The 17,827-nt window shown below is 37.0% G+C and overlaps 1 protein-coding gene across 5 annotated transcripts in view; it reads left to right on the top strand.

The window, feature by feature from the left end:
• The window catches only part of pacs2 (phosphofurin acidic cluster sorting protein 2), a 70,570-nt gene that overhangs the window by 46,809 nt on the left and 5,934 nt on the right, over positions 1-17,827 (top strand). Inside the window, exons 5-19 of one of the 5 annotated variants that reach the window (XM_058614551.1) lie at positions 573-735; positions 1,030-1,103; positions 1,519-1,599; positions 3,481-3,537; positions 3,634-3,788; positions 5,747-5,837; positions 6,733-6,804; positions 7,104-7,228; positions 8,840-9,011; positions 9,090-9,194; positions 9,289-9,395; positions 9,486-9,640; positions 10,137-10,247; positions 10,746-10,854; positions 12,146-12,178. In XM_058614551.1, coding sequence (XP_058470534.1) covers positions 573-735; positions 1,030-1,103; positions 1,519-1,599; positions 3,481-3,537; positions 3,634-3,788; positions 5,747-5,837; positions 6,733-6,804; positions 7,104-7,228; positions 8,840-9,011; positions 9,090-9,194; positions 9,289-9,395; positions 9,486-9,640; positions 10,137-10,247; positions 10,746-10,854; positions 12,146-12,178 — 1,610 coding nt within the window. Of the gene's footprint in view, positions 1-572; positions 736-1,029; positions 1,104-1,518; positions 1,600-3,477; positions 3,538-3,633; positions 3,789-5,746; positions 5,838-6,732; positions 6,805-7,103; positions 7,229-8,839; positions 9,012-9,089; positions 9,195-9,288; positions 9,396-9,485; positions 9,641-10,136; positions 10,248-10,745; positions 10,855-12,145; positions 12,179-17,827 lie in introns of all 5 variants that reach the window. The other 4 variants (XM_058614550.1, XM_058614553.1, XM_058614552.1 and 1 more) reach the window with 4 other exon arrangements.

Here is a 17,827-nt window from a genome sequence, read left to right as displayed (position 1 = left end):
ACCTAACCTGACTTTACCTAATCTAATTTCATCTAATCTAACATAACCTACCATAACTTAATCTAACCTAACCTAACCTAACCTAATTTAATTTAACTTAATCTAATTTAATCTAACCTGATTTGATCTAATCTATTCTTATCTTGTGTCATTTTATCAAACCTAATTTAATCTAATTTAACATAACCAATACTGTTACACCACAATCTAATCTAATCTAATAATATGAGGTGCTTTTTAACTTTCTTTTTTTTTTTAGATTATTCAATCATCAGTTCAATGTTTACACAGATGTTTACGCAATAGAAAAATGTGTTCATTCATTGATTTGTTTATAGTCAGTTAGATTTTGGTTGATTGTGTGTTTTATTTTTATTTACAGTTATTAAAATAATCATTATATCATTATATAAACAGATCAGCCTGTGTCTAAAGGGCTGAACATGTCTTCCACTGGACAGTTGTGGACATAAAGAATAAGAAAGGACAGAGAAGTGAGTTCAGATCACTCGGTTCATCTGAGGTTAATCATGACTTTTCCTCTTTTCTTTTTTTTTTCTCTCCTCTTCCAGGTGATGCAGCACCCGACGGAGGGCGGTCAGATCCTCCCTCTCTGCAGTAACCAGAAGGACATGCTGGGCAAAGTGGCCGAGATCTGGATCTTTTCCCTGTCCAGTCAGCCAATCGACCACGAGGAGGCAGCGCTGCAGGAAGGACAGAAGATCAAATGCTCTGGTAGTCTCTCATTACTCGCCAGAGTCTGAGGTTAAAACGGCGTGAAGCCATCATCATCATCATCATCATCGCCTCGTATATAAAAGTGATAAACAGAGAAGGATCACAGGGTTCACAGCTGTTCTTCCTCCATTATCATACAGTAAAGCAATAAACGAATGCAGCGCTGTGTGTGTGTGTGTGCCGTATATTTAGAACTTGGCTGCGTGTCAAATTTAAAAAGGGTCGCTGAAATATTCACGAGACGTCGTTTACGCGCCCGCTTTTAATCCCCCGACTTCTCCTCTGCTCCAGATAATTACTCGGAGGAAGAGTACGAGAGTTTCTCCTCGGAGCAGGAGGCCAGCGACGACGCCGTGCAGGGACAGGTGAGTCTGACCAGAGGCATGACATGGAGAGCGAAGAAATGAAACATTCAAATCATGAATTTGCAAAAGAGAGCTAAAACTGTCAGGTGTAGCTTTTACATTCAAATCATTATCAAATGAGTCTGACTCAGCTTTTTTTGTGTCCGAAACCCTTTTTTTAATGTAAGTAATGGAAATTGTCTTCATGACTCAGCCCAGCCAGCAGGTGGTGCTCTGCCTTTGACTCAGTTTTCATGAGATGATGTTTTCCGGACAGGTTTCTTATCTCGTGTGAAGTTTTGTGCAGACCGGTGAACATACAGCAAAGTTCAGATGGATGCCATGGCTACACACTTTTGAATCTGCAAGACCCTTTGTCAACATTTCATCTTTGATGTGTCTAATACAAAGTTGTCGTTTTTTTCCGTGTTTTCAGGATCTCGAGGATGACGAGTACGACGTGAGGAAGCCAAAGAAGCAGAGGAGGTCCATCGTTAGGACGCCGTCCATCACCGGAGTAAGAGATGACAACCATGCAGGGTTTTAAACTGTTGACTACAGAGAAGAGGAAACATTTCACACAGAGAACTGTCAATATTAATTCTCTTAACAAGGTCCTGAGGCCACTGCACGTCTCCAGAATGGCTTTAATGGTTTTTCACATCCATTCTTCAAATACCTTGGACTCAACTGTCTGTGTAAACATCATTATTCCAAGATATATATAATATACAGAGCTCAGATCTGGTCGTAATGTTTGGTTTGTCAGTTTTAATCTCGTCAAAACATCCAGTAAAGCTGTCAAGATTCAAAATTGACTCTAATGTCATTCACAAACACAGAAAAAAACAGTAAATAACAAGTCGTGTTGTGTGTTGGTGATCAAAATATTGGAAATATTGTGTGGCGATATTATATTGCTTTTGAGACAAGTATTGTTTTTTTTTAGCATTGTATTATAGCGTGACTTAAATATCGTATTGTGACTTAAATATCGTATTGTGACTTAAATATCGTGATAATATCGTGCATTGTGACTTAAATATCGTGATAATATCGTATCGCTACTTGAATATCGTGATAATATCGTGCATTGTGACTTATATACCGTGATAATATCGTATCGCTACTTGAATATCGTGATAATATCATATTGTGACTTAAATATCGTGATAATATCGTATTGTGACCTAAATATCCCTATAACATAATATTGTGACTTAAATATCGTGATAATATCGTATCGCTACTTGAATATCGTGATAATATCATATTGTGACTTAAATATCATGATAATATCGTATTGTGACTTAAATATCGCGATAACATAATATTGTGACTTAAATATCGTGATAATATCGTATTGTGACAAATATCATGATAATATCATATCATGACTTAAATATCCCAATAATATTGTATCCCGAGTTAGATATTGTGATAATATCGTTACTGAAATATCGCAATAATATTGTATTGTGACTTAAATATCATGATAATATCGTATTGTGACTTAAATATCGCGATAACATAATATTGTGACTTAAATATCGTGATAATATCGTATTGTGACAAATATCATGATAATATCATATCATGACTTAAATATCGCAACAATATTGTATCCCGAGTTAGATATTGTGACAATATCGTTACTCAAATATCGCAATAATATTGTATCGTGACTTAAAAATCGCAAACAAACTATATACACACACCCCCAGTGTGTCCATATAAGAAGTTGTGTATTATTCCCACGTCAATTTACCAAGGGTGCACCTGTGGCACTGATCTGCGCTGCGTTAGCACTACGGGTTAATTTACCAATACCAGAAACTTAAAATTCTTGTATAAAAAAATTAAATTTGTGTGAAGATTGAGTCCAACTTTCTAAAAGAAACCTGTGGTAGTAAACTAACCGATAACTAACAGATGTCCAGATGAATTCTCCCATCAGCGTTTCAAACTCACGCCTCAGTGAGTCCCATCTTCACCGTGAGCTGCCTAACGAGGATCATCAAACACCTCGTAATGACACTTCTCGTATCTATTTCCAGGAGTCATATGATTTCATTCAGCCGAGGCAGGAAGTGAAGTGAGAGCCCCAGAAAGCAGATGAGGCCTGATGAAGCCTGATGCTGCGTGATTATTGATCAGACACGAGAGCCCACACAGGAAAAAAAAAATAAAAAAATCGATCCACGGACAGAATTGCAAATGTATCTACTGCCGGTAAAAATCAGTGAAGTGTAGGAGCTGGCTGCTCAGCAGGGACTACATCTGTTGCATCTGTTGCATGTGCTCCATTGATCTGTGACAAAACTGCAGTAAATCATAAGTAGGTCACGTCACACACGCTGAACTGTGCTCGTGTGTTTCTTCTCCTGTGTTTTAGCAGCAGAACTTTAAGCAGAGGGTGGTGGCTCTTCTGAAGCGCTTCAGAGTCTCAGACGAGGTGGGTGTTTTCTCTCCGCGTGGGAATTCTATGCTTTGCTTTGTTGTTTTTGATGCCTCTGCTCGCGTGTGACTGTTTCTGTGTGTGTGTGCGAAGGTTCTGGACTCGGAGCAGGACCCAGCAGAACCGCATCATGAGGTGGAGGAGGAGGATCTGGACCTGGACAGCGTGGAGTTTGAGAATCCCAGCGACAGCGGCCCAGAGCTGGACGACGATGACAGCGTCCTCAGTACACCAAAACCCAAACTCAAGTGAGTGGCTCTCACTGACTCTGTGTGTGTGTGTGATTCTGAATAATTTATGGGTTGTTATTATTAATGGTATTTCAGGCCAAATAATCATAGTGCTAAAGTTACATGAATGAAAAACACCAGCACAACTAAAATATTCATGAATTTACTACATACTATTTACTACTACTACTAACCTGATTCATATTACACATTTGATGTAAGTATAAGTCATTTAAGTTACCATAGCATTTTTAAAAATGTAAATACTGGTGAAGAATATTCAATTATTCAATTGACTATTATAATATGATCAGTTAATATGACTAATTACATTAAAAAGACACAAAAATAAAACATGTTTTATCATAAATTGCATTGATTAAGGCTGTTTTTTCCATTACAATATAACATAAATACAGAGACTAGAATAATGATCAATATATATGAAATAATATTCTGAAAAATCAAGAAAATATGATTATTATTTACAATTTAGTGCCAAATGTTTTACAGTTACTAGTTTTTCTCAATGTTTTCATGTTTTTTCGCGGTTTTAAAGCATTATAATTAAACACTTGACTGATACATTGAAAAAATTATATTCCATTGGTTTGGTATTGATTTATAAACTGATTTTCAGGAGAATTGATGAAAGTCAATAGAACAGAGGTTGCCAGGTGTCCTGACTTTTTTTTTTAACTAGGTTTTACCTGCTTTAAATACAGCTCTGAAAATGCAGGATTCTTCACTTCCCATGATGTGTCTCTGCAGTAATTCCCTCACACTTGAGTAAAAAGACATTTAAACACAGACTGAGTCATTCTCTGCAGTGAAGCAGTACAACAACATCTGCTGCACGAGCAGCAGTCACATTCACTGTTGTGTTAGCTTTATTAGAGTTATATTAACCAGGGGTCTGCAACCTGCGGCTCTGGATCCACATGTGGCCTTTCAGCCCTTCTGCAGTGGCTCCTTGTCACTTTGAATAAATAATAAAAAAAAAAGTTTATTTTCTTTCAATCTTTGGATCCATGTATTTACTCTATCCCGGGCAGGTTTTCTCAAGCATGAACTACATGAAATCCAAATATTGCTTTGTAGCATCCAGTCAAAGAAAGGGGGAGCCATTACTGATGGTCTGATAAGGTTTAATTGATCTTGAAAGACCAACAACGTAAGAGCTAGACAAAATTTAGACAGAAAAAACACACTATTAGCATTTCCATAGCAAATAGCATAGCAGATGGAGCTTCATCACTGAGTAAGCTAGCAGACACAATACAATATTTACCGTGTTTCCACTGTTGACTGATGCTAACATTCTTTTAACTGTTATCTGTTAAATGCGTTATGTCTTAAGTCTTGCAATGTTTATCCTCCTCTGAACTTCATCACAGTTTATCCCGTTTTCTTCGCACTTTCCGCTGTTAAATTGCATCAAAAACACAGACACAGACTTCCAAAATGAACTTCCTGTTAAACCGGAAATGACGAACTGTCGCGTCGACGATAGCTAAACACAGTTGCTAACTTGACATAAAAACATGCTGATGGTCCTTTACATGCTTTATTTATTTCAAAGTGGGTTACTTTTAATTTCATTAATTTCCACAAACAATAGAAGGACTAGGTCTACATCATTCTGTGTTTTATTTCAGAGTAGCTTTTTCCCTCCACTTCATATAAAAGGTTCCATAAAAGGTTGGCTATAAACAGCAATGAAATGTCAACACTTTATTTTTCATCATCATTATTTTGTTAATAGTATATCTGTTATTATATGTGATATTATCACAATTTTATGGGTCAAATGGGTTTGCGTCTCCAGATTAATTTTATGTGGGTGGTGAGGGGACATAAACGGCTCTTTTCAGACTAAAGGTTGCAGACCCCTGTATTAAACCAATATGGATTTAATGTTAAAGCATAAAGTAAAATTTCTTTGAATTAATCTCAGACTGTGCGTTTCATTTCAGGCCATATTTCGAGGGTCTCTCTCTCTCCAGCTCACAAACTGAGATCGGCAGTATCCACAGCAGCCGGAGCCACCGAGAACCTCCCAGCCCGGTCAGTCCAGAGTCCATCTACACCTTAATCTGAATAACACGTGATTCAGATTATGATCATTTTACATTCCTCTTATGTTACAGTTGGATTACATTTTACTGTTATATTACATTGACTGCTGCTACAGGACATTATAATCTGATTAAGTATATATGTCAACATAATGGGACTATCAGGGAATCTGAAAATAAATGCTGTTTAAGAGGCACAATCTGATTCAAACTATTATAATCTGGTTAATATGGGGACATTGCTGTCCATGATTATTTGCCTAATTTTGAATAAAACATTAATTAGATTATGATGCAGAATGTTATGTTTACACAGCAGTGTCTTATTCAGACTATTGTCCTAATCTGATTAATGTAGTGATATAGCTGGCAATAATTTGACTTTATGTTGAATAGTGCATTATTTGGATTATGTTATTTAAATGACACAACACAGTCTGATCATGATGCACATGTCCACTGCTGCAATGGGGTTTTATAATCTGATTTAAGTGTTTATAATCACACATAATAACTTATTATTTATATACAATCATATACAATTATATACATCTATATAATGCATCTAAAATAATACTCCATGTCTTGCTCAGATTATTGATCTTCCATGTAAATGTAGTCAGTGAGTCCTGAACACCTGCGGATTTGCTGATAGCAAATCAGTAAATTGGACTGGAGCAGAGAAGCTCAGGAACGTGTTTCGCTGACATGCAGAAAAGTGCAGATTAACTCCTCCGGCACTCAGATGATTTATCCCATCACTCCACAGGAAACACGATCGCTGGCTTGTTTATAAAACTGCACGACATTTGTTGAACTGTGAATCCAGGATTCCATCAAAACCAGATTATGTTTATTGTTCCTTCTTACCTTCTCATTCCCAGATTGACCCAGATAAAACCAAGTGTGGCGGAGCCAAGTTTCCAGATGACAGCGTGTCTGATAACGTCTCCTTTGTGAGTGTGAATTCTTAAAGCTGCCTGAGATCAATAACTGGCATCAGTTTTGTTATGAAGGCTAGTGTTTTAAAAAACAACAACATAGAAATTAGCTCCTTGGGGCTTTAAAACTGGAGAAACTGCATGTTTGCTCTGCTCCTCTGCATTTGTCATCCAAGAAAAACATCTAAGCTACTAATGTAGGGTTACTCTCATAACAAACCACATGAAACGGGAATAAATCATGAGGAGAAAAATGAACAAGTACTTAAATGTTAAGACATTAAAGGAAAAGTTTTGGGACTTTTTTCTCACAGGAGCAGCCGGAGGCGGTGACTCCAACCACAGAGCTGGAGATGGACAACATGGACACGTTTTTAGAGAGACTCCCGCCAAGTGGCAAAATGACCAAGACTGAGTCCCTCATCATTTCATCCAACAGGTAAAAACATAAACAAGGGTTAGCTGCTTTTTTTTTTTAAAGCTGTAGTGCGTAACTTTTAAATGTTTCATTCAAACAATTTTAAGTATCGCGTTAATAAGGTATCGTGACTTAAATATCGTGTATTGTGACTTAAATATTGTGATAATATCGTATCTTGACTTAAATATCTATCAATAATGTATCTTGACTTAAATATCTAAACAATATTGCATCACAACTTCAATATCGTGATATCATATTGTGACTTTAATATTGTGATAATATCGTGTAGTGACTTAAATATCGTGATGTATTGTATTGTGACTTAAATATCATGATATATTCTATTGTGAATTAAATATCGTGATATATCGTATCGTGATTTAAATATTGTCATATATTGTATTGTGACTTAAATATCGTGATATATTGTATTGTGACTTAAATATCGTGATGTATCATATTGTGACTTAAATATCGTGATAATATCGTATCGTGACTTAAATATCGTGATATCATATTGTGACTTTAATATTGTGATAATATCGTATTGTGACTTAAATATCGTGATATATCGTATTGTGACTTAAATATTGTGATATATCGTATCGTCGCTTAAATATCGTGATATTTCGTATTGTGACTTAAATATCGGGATATATCGTATTGTGACTTAAATATCGTAATATATCGCATTGTGACTTAAATATTGTGATATATTGTATTGTGACTTAAATATTCAGTGAATATAAATTAACATTTTAAATACAATCAATTGTATTCAAAACAGTGGATATAAATAACCGGCTAACCTACATGGCAACAAAAAATTTAATTTTACCCAAGTGTCGTCTGCAACAAAATGGTACAGTTGTCTGGTCTGAAACACGGGTGCAATTTATATTTATTTGTGTGGATTTTAACCAAAGCTTAAGCTTCCTGAGTTAAATGCTTCTTGTTCCCACCCTCACTCAGGTCTGATATGACGCGTTTCCATACCGTTATATACCGTTCTAGCACGGCACATCTCAACTTTTTTTTTGAGATGGAGGAGCCTTGTGTATTTAGCGAAAGCACTGCTGAAAGCCGTCGATCGTGAGCTGAATCACAACACGTTCAGCCATATTTCAGTTCAGTGACTGTGTCAGATGGAGTCTGTGCTCCAGTCATACACAAAGTATTGATTCTAATGTCTCGGTACACCGAAAACAACTGATTTGTGTGTTTGTGTCGCTTATATAATGGCGCCACGGCACCCCGCCCGTGTTGCGGTACTATGAAGTAATGGAAAACAAAGTGTGATATCAAACTGAGTAGAGCCGAGTAGTGCTAGAACTGTATAAAGGACAAGTTGCTTGACAGAGCATGTTTAGCTTATGTTCATAAAGACCAAACAATTCAGAATAACATCAAAGTTACACACTGCAGCTTTAAATCATTCATTTATTTTGCTTGAAACAAATATCAATATAGAGTTTTTTCAAATAATAAATAGTAGTCCTTGAATGTGTAACATCAGATTAATAAGCAGTATGTCTGTCTGTCTGTCTGTCTGTCTGTCTGTCTGTCTGTCTGCAATCATTATCCCTTGTTGCAGATGATTATCACATTATTGTCTCCACTTCACAGGCGTCCGTCTCTCTTCCTCTGCTCTGTTCTCGTTGTCAGGCAGGAACCGAAGTTGGCGGGCAGACGAGGTCGGAGCACGTCGCTGAAGGAGCGGCAGCCCAGCAGGCCGCAGAACGAGAGGGCCAACAGCCTGGACAACGAGCGCTCCCTGGACACACGCTGCCACCTACAGGTAGGAAAGTAGCGCTGCAGGATGAGTATTTCTTTTTTATCAAGTCTAAAATCTTTTCTTTTTTTTTTTCCTCCTAAGATCCCTAGAAAGACAGTATATGACCAACTAAACCACATCCTGGTGTCTGATAACTCCCTTCCTGACAGCATCATCCTCATCAACACATCCGACTGGCAGGGCCAGGTAAGAAGAAAAAAACTAGATAAACAGCCTCTTAACATGTTAAAGGTCTATAAAACACTGTGTATTCATTCAAACATGCGTGTTTCCCTCTCAGTATCTCTCAGATATGCTTCAAAACCACCATCTACCTGTGGTGTGCACCTGCACCACAGCAGACATCCAAGCTGCGTTCAACACCATCGTCTCCCGCATACAGAGATTGTGAGTCTGCCGTTTGACCGGCACCGCAATAAACGCGGAACAGTTCAGTGCGCAGGAGTGTCTTCATGTCCCGTTTGTTTTGTCTCCTAGTTGTAACTGTAACTCCCAGACGCCCATTCCCATAAAGATAGCCGTGGCTGGAGCTCAGCACTACCTCAGCGCGGTTCTGAGGCTTTTTGTGGACCATCTCTCCCATAAAACTCCTGACTGGCTCGGATACATGAGGTTCCTCATCATCCCTCTTGGTGAGTGACTGTCCAAACAGCCGCTTTGATTATGGCTGAGAATTCCAAGAAGCGCAAAATGGCAGTGTTTTGGAGCTTTAAGTCACCATCTGCATGTTATTTGAGTCAGCAGAGGTGAATAAACTCTAGTTTGGGTTAGTTTTGTTATTGTTTAATGTTATAAATAGTGTTAATTGCATTTTCTTCAAATGCAATTAACATGATGATCACATTAGATATAATTCGGTTTCTGCTGTCTCATCTAGCCTGATCAAATCAATCTGATTTACATGTGAAATGATCTTTCACCCTCTGTACTTTGAAGGAATTATTAAATTAATTCTTGATTTAGACCATATGTATATATATATATATATATATATATATATATATATCTGAAAATATGTATAAGATTGGAAGACAGAAAATGTTATTAAATAATTAAAAAAGGGTATTAATCATGTGGAAACTCTCAATTTTGATCTTGTGCGGTTCTATTTCTGTTTTTTTTTTTTAGGTGCGCATCCTGTCTCTAAATATCTCGGCACTATTGACTATCGATACAACAGTTTGTTCCAAGATGCTGCTTGGAGGGACTTGTTCCACAAGCCAGAAGCTCCTGTTATTGGTGGGATGTTTTATCTATTTATTTATTTATTTATTTATTCATTAATTTATTTTATCTTATTATTGACAGACTTTTCCGACATGAAACAGAAGTCCGTCAACCACTCACTCTCCCACACCAAAGCCCAAAGAGAAAACTTGCTAATCCACCTCCATCACTAAATTCAAATGTCTCATTGTGTGACTTTGGCATTCAAAATGCTTTTCTCAGATTTACTTCAGTGACACAAACTGACCACACGAGGCAGCAGTAGACCAGCAGCTCCTGTTTCCCCTCCAGCTAAAATCTGTTTCCTGTTTGAAGATATTGTTACCACAGGGATAACTGGCTTTTGGCCGCCAAGCATTTATACTGATGCTACTTTTTTTGACCATAAACACAATATCTGTATGTATGTCTTGACCTTTAAACCACAAAAGCAACGTTTGACTTATGTTCCCGAACCACGTATGCCAGCGTTTGATGAAGAGTCATCGTGATCCCTGTCCTTCTGTGCAGCTCAGGAGAGTCCAGACGTGGTGTCTAGGGTCACTCAGTACATGGTGGGAGCCAACGGAGCGCACCAGCTCCCCATCGCAGAAGCCATGCTCACTTACAAACAGAAGAGGTATGTTTTTCTCTACATGGTGTACTTAGAGTCTGGAGATGTTACTCTCGTGCAAATCTTTCCAACTGTTTTTCAATGGGGGATTTAAGGCATCTGTAAGAGATTAAAGCTGCTGTAGGCAAGATCGCGGGAAAAATAGTCGATTCTTGAGTCTCGGCTTCATAATGTTATACTAACATTTTAGGAATGAGGCTCTTCGTCCTGTCTGTCATTAATTATTGTGATAAAAAAGTCAGATAAATAAAGATTTAGAGGAAAAAAAAACAACAACTTTAAAGGTACAGTATGTAAAATTTAGCATATGTTGCTGATGAATATCCAAAATGCCTATCCAAAATGGCTGCTTATATCGAGTTATAAGAGATATGAATATAAAAGGCTCATTCTAGGCTAATGAAAAACATCATTTCATACAGTCAGGTGATTGTACACTTATAATAAAAATGTAGCATCATTATTTACCAAAATGTTACACACTGTACCTTTAATTGTGGTTTAAACGTCAATCAAAGACAGACAACAAAGAACAAATACGTCTAAATCCGAAGCAAAACATTCTGATACTATCTTAACTTTAAGGCAAATCACACGTTGGTTATAAGGTGAATAAATAAGGGCAACCTGTGGACAAGTGGAAGGGTATTGGCCTTGTTACTAGAGGGTTGTGTGAGGGTTTGAGGGTTTGAATCCCATGTAAAAAGTCGATAAATTCACTAGATTAGCGGGTGTGTAAAGACTTTTAAATTATAATAGGGTAGTAAGCTTTTGAGGAGATGTTCTATCATGTTGATTTAAAAAAGTAATGTCCAGATATTAGTTTATATTATCAAGTATCATGTTATTAAGTTAATAGTGTGTTAAACTTTGTCTTAACAAATGAATACTAGGCCACTTTTGTGCTTTTATTGTGCTCTAAGGTTAAAAAAACAAGAGTGACACTGTTTTTTTTGTGTAAATAACACAACTATAATTAATGCAATTTATAGTGCATCAATAATAGTCCAGAACCGGCTGCTACAAGGTGGTGGGAGGGGGCCCCCAATTCATTTTCTCCCCATAATGACTTGGGCCGGCACTGACCCTACTGTTGCCAGGTTGTCTTTTAAATCCCCCTTTTGAAAAAACAAAACCAAATACTAGATTTCACTGAAGTTGTTTGTTTTTTTTTGTCTGATGTAGCAGGAGCCATGTCTTCTAAACATGTCACCGTGTTTCCATCCCAGTGTGTGTGAATAACACGTTGTTTTTGTTTTGTTGTATGTTTTTCTTTCTTTTTTTCTGTCTTTTGAAGGAAAAAGAGCTTTCATTTTGATTTTGCAGTCAGGTATTGTGGTCGATTGAGTTTGTTTCTCATGTCGCCTGGTGATTCATGCGCCTTCCTGTGTGTGTTTGAAACCCTCTCCTCTTCTTGTCGTTCTGCTGGAGCTGCCACTTTAACAGCTGCTCTCAGTGTTTTCTTTATTCCTTATTGCCGTTAACAGCCTGAGTCATAGATTTTGAGAAGATACATAATCTGCCTTCCAGACCTCAGAGAACAGAAGACACAGTATGAGACGCCTTGAACTAATTAAAGCTGCACCGAGCTGACACATGAGTTGTGCGGTTACGAGGAGTGTCTCCTCTTTAGTAATACGCTGTCGATTTTTTGCCTTTTTGTCTCTAAACAGATTGTGGTTTGGTTTTGATCACTGCCTGCTCCAGGCAAGTGACATCAATTTTGAGAGGAGAATTAATATAAACTGTTTACTGTACTACTCATTATACACAAACAACATCTGAGCTCATCGTGTTAAAATCCGCTGCCTCTGAAACTCTCATGACAGCCAAATATCATGTTACAGAGTGCTTTAAACTAAAAAATCAAGGGATACATAATAATAATAATAATGAGAGGGTAAAAAAAACAATGTAATCAACAAAAATAAATTAAAAGAGTCAGGAAATACCATCATCAATTGGGAAACCAAAATTATAATCTTACAAATAAACGGCAGGCACTCAATACTAAACTGGCTTAAACTACCCAAAAAGATTACAATACTAAAAGAGTAGAATAAAGTATTCAAGGCTGATAAGATGAATCAAAAACCATAAAAACAGACTGAAAAGGAAGTTCAATCTGAAATAAGACAGATAAAAACTGAGAAAATACACAGATAAATAAATATATTAAAATAGAATATACCGTTGCTAAATAAAGAGGTTTAATCAAAATCCAGACTAAAAACCTAGGTCTTGAATTAGCTTTAAAAATACAATATATATATTTAATATTTGCTAGTTTCTTTACTCCATATAACAAACACAGTCATTTCAAGGTTTGGGAAACATTAATGTTTTCTGACATTTTCTGGACCAAACAACCGATCGATTAATGGAGAAAATAATCAACATATGAATCGATTATAAAAAAGAAATGATGTTTTGTTTCAGCTCCACTTCAGATGATGATGGTGCACATCTGTGTAAAAGGAACTAAATCTGGTCAGAACATTTTAACATTAACTGAATATTTATCAATACTACTACTATTATTATTATTATTATTTCAAAGCGAGATTCTAATTTGTTGTCATGTTGTGATGAAGTGACCGTGTGCTGATAAAGTGGCAGGACTCAGTTCTCCTCTGTCTGTTTCTTCCTCCCTGCTCTTTCCTCTGCATCATTTGCTTCAGGCCATTCATGTCTGTCTGTTATTTGTCCTCGTAGATGTAGAAAAGCCTGCACGTAGTCGGTAAAATAACACCATCAAAATGCAATGAAGCTCTCCTGTCTCCTTTTATTTGTAATTATTATTAACCTATGTATAGTTTCATGTGTGGTTTTAATGTATTGTATAATTATTGTAGTTTCTTCGTAGTTTTCTAACATTATTTTCATTAATATACTCCGTATATTATAATCAATGTTGCAGATTTGAGTTAATTTTTGGCACATGCTACTATTTTTCTAGCAAATGTCACAAACAGTGAATTATTAGTATATATATATTATTATTATTAGTATATATATGTATATATGTATATATTTATAAGTTATTCATGCGTAAAACACAATATCAACCTGATCACACCCTTGTGATCATGCATGCTCAGTGTATGAAATTTACAACTATCACATTTTCTTTTTTATTCCCTTTGATAAATAAATTAAGACGTACAGCATTAGTACAACAACATTGAAATGGACAAAATATTCTCCTTTATAGATGATAATAGATCATTAATGTAAGAAAATTAATTTTAATTAAACGGAAAATAGAATTAAATCAATGTAAGGTCCAAAGGTTTATACAAATGTATAAACCTTTGGACCTTTGGAGCTCTGTTAAGTCAATTATTAATATCTTTAACGTAATACTTTTCTTTTGAAGTTTGTTTATAAGAGTACGGTACATAGCCGTTTCATAAATACCATGAGACTGACCATAATCTAAAAAAAGTGCATGTGTTATGTCTGTAGTTTTATTTCACTTGCATGCATGTGCATCTTTTATCTGACCACATTTAAAGGTCCAGTGTGTAACATTTGGCAGGGCGTATTTGCAGAAATGGAATAAACTACGCATAAGTATGTTCGTATACGTGTATAACTGCTTTAAAATAAAAAATGGTTGGGTTTTCGTAGCCTTAGAATAAGATGTCTTTATGTATTGTCGGCAAGGGCCTTGCTTTGCAGAGGCGGCCATTTTGTGCCGCCATGTTTCTATAGCAGCCTGAATGGATGTTGTAGTGACAAACGTAAACTTAATTCCAAAGCCACCCGAAGCGTTAGCTGTAGGCGGTTTGTACTGTTTCAATTCCTCAAAGATATTTTCCAGTACATATCTACCTGTGCCTCTATCTGTCATAGCTATCAAAGGTGTTTTGACGAGGAAGCTTACTATGCAAACAACAAAGGACAGCTCCGCCCACTTAAACCTGATGCACCAACCAACAAAAACAAGGAGGAAATAGCAGGGAGGGAGTTAGAGTAAGGGGAGGGTTTGGAAGAAATTTTGTGACTGATTCTGTGAAACATGAGCAAGGTATTTGAGATTGGGACACACCCCTTATACTCTCCCACAGAAACTGTATGATGCCATGTGATGTGATGTCGGCTCACCAGAGGAGGGACTTCCTCCAACTTCTAAAGCCAGGCATCACGTCACTACTAGACTAAATCCTCTTCCGTTCTGGTCTGCGAAGGCCACTGTAGTTCCCCGACAATCTTCGGAAAGGGAAGGGCGGAGTGTAGGAGTCCTCCATTTGTTGCAATCTGCAGTCTCACCATTAGATGTCACTAATTCTTTCACACTGGACCTTTAAGCCAAAAGATGGAGTGAACACACAGTAATCCGACAGAGGTCGCACCTAATATTCTGTCATACTCCATCCTTGCTAAGAGCGATGAGTGTGAATCACTCGCATACCAGGCAGACATCTGGCTCTTTTTGTCTCCTTCTTCTTGCTCGTGGTTTGATCTCAGCAGAGATGTGTTGTGTTGGAAAAACAAACTGACGAAATCTACTGTAGACTGTCTCTTCTGTTCTCTCCCCTCCTCTCGTAGTCTCTCTGTTTCTTCCCTGGGGGGGCGATGGCAGGTTTCTTCAAGGCAAGAGCAACAACCTCCTAAAACGTCGTAGAACGTCTTCACATTTAGAAAAATACATTGTCCGGCTAAAAAAAAAAAAGTTACACACATGAATTTTGTTGAACAGCCTTTAGGTTTGTTTGCAACATATACAGTAGTTGTTGTGGCATTGCTTCAATAAGCTTATTCAATGTCACACTATTTGTTTCAATCCACAGTTGCATTCATTTTCACCAAGATCTAGTCTCTATGATGGAGTCTTCTCCAGCACATCCTGATGATTCTTAACAGGGTTAAGGTCTGGATTCTGTGGTGGACAATCCATGTGTCTCATGCTTAGGACTGGGTATTGAACTTCAATACTTTTGTTGTATCGGATGAACTTCAGACTGGGTATTGAACTTCAATACTTTTGTTGTGTATCGTCCAAACTTCGGACTGGGTATTGAACTTCAATACTTTTGTTGTATCGTCCGAACTTCAGATTGGGTATTGAACTTCAATACTTTTGTTGTATCGGATGAACTTCAGACTGGGTATTGAACTTCAATACTTTTGTTGTATCGGATGAACTTCAGACTGGGTATTGAACTTCAATACTTTTGTTGTATCGTCCGAACTTCACACTGGGTATTGAACTTCAATACTTTTGTTGTATCGTCCGTACTTTGGACTGGGTATTGAACTTCAATACTTTTGTTGTATCGGATGAACTTCAGACTGGGTATTGAACTTCAATACTTTGTTGTATCGTCTGAACTTTGGACTGGGTATTGAACTTCAATACTTTTGTTGTATCATACAAACTTCGGACTGGGTATTAAACTTCAATACTTTTGTTGTATCGTCCAAACTTCGGACTGGGTATTGAACTTCAATACTTTTGTTGTATCATCCAAACTTTGGACTGGGTATTGAACTTCAATACTCTTGTTGTATCGGATGAACTTCAGACTGGGTATTGAACTTCAATCCTTTGTTGTATCGGATGAACTTCAGACTGGGTATTGAACTTCAATACTTTTGTTGTATCGTCCGAACTTCAGACTGGGTATTGAACTTCAATACTTTTGTTGTATCGTCCGAACTTTGGACTGGGTATTGAACTTCAATACTTTTGTTATATAGTCCGAACTTTGGACTGGGTATTGAACTTCAATACTTTTGTTGTATCGGATGAACTTCAGACTGGGTATTGAACTTCAATACTTTTGTTGTATCAGATGAACTTTGGACTGGGTAATGAACTTCAATACTTTTGTTGTATCGGATGAACTTCAGACTGGGTATTGAACTTCAATACTTTTGTTTTATCGGATGAACTTCAGACAGGGTATTGAACTTCAATACTTTTGTTGTATCCTCTGAACTTTGGACTGGGTAATGAACTTCAATACTTTTGTTGTATCGTCCGAATTTCGGACTGGGTATTGAACTTCAATACTTTTGTTGTATCGTCCGAACTTTGGACTGGGTATTGAACTTCAATACTTTTGTTGTATCGTCCGAACTTTGGACTGGGTATTGAACTCCAATTTCTTTTGTTGTATCGTCCAAACTTTGGACTGGGTATTAAACTTCAATACTTTTGTTGTGTATCAGATGAACTTCAGACTGGGTATTGAACTTCAATACTTTTGTTGTATCGTCCAAACTTTGGACTGGGTATTGAACTTCAATACTTTTGTTGTATTCTTCAAAATTTGGACTGGGTATTGAATTTCAATACTTTTGTAGTATCGTCCAAAATTGGAGCTGGGTATGGAACTTCAATACTTGATTCAATACCAAAAACCAGCACACATGGGGTTAATCCCATCAACGTCAGTGAGCCAATATGCATGTCGCATGCTGTTTGATCAAGATCTAACAGAAGGCATGCAGGTAGTTACAACCAGAGACGGAGATCATTCTCCAAAGGAGAAGAGGAATGGCTAATGATGTAATATGTAATGATTTTTCTTCCAAATAAAACTGATTTAATAAAATCTGTATCCTCATCAGATACCAGATATTGATACCTTATTGATTGTTTTTTTTTTCTCAGTACCCAGCCCCAATTTGATTTGAATTTGAATTTGAATTTCTGATTAATTCTGATATTATCATTTTAGACCATGCCTGATAAACCTGGTCATTCAGGATATTAGGAAGACTGCTGACCTCATCTTTTTGGGCCCATAACATTGCTGAACCTAGACGTGACCAACTGAAGCAGATCATAACACTGCTCCCTACAGGCTTGTATGGTCAGGAATTATTTTGAGTATGTGACACTTTTTTTTAAGCCGGACAGTGTATATGTAGAGAAATAGAACAGTAGAACTTCATTCAGGCTATTTTTCTGCTCACTAACAGGAAAATAGTTCATAGAGTAGAGGGCTTATAAGCGTAGTAATGC

Source organism: Solea solea, chromosome 18 (genome assembly GCF_958295425.1).
Source record: "Solea solea chromosome 18, fSolSol10.1, whole genome shotgun sequence".
NCBI classification, from domain to species: Eukaryota; Metazoa; Chordata; class Actinopteri; order Pleuronectiformes; family Soleidae; genus Solea; species Solea solea.
Note: the sequence above shows the minus strand (reverse complement) of the source record. Positions and strands in the feature narration are given on the sequence as shown.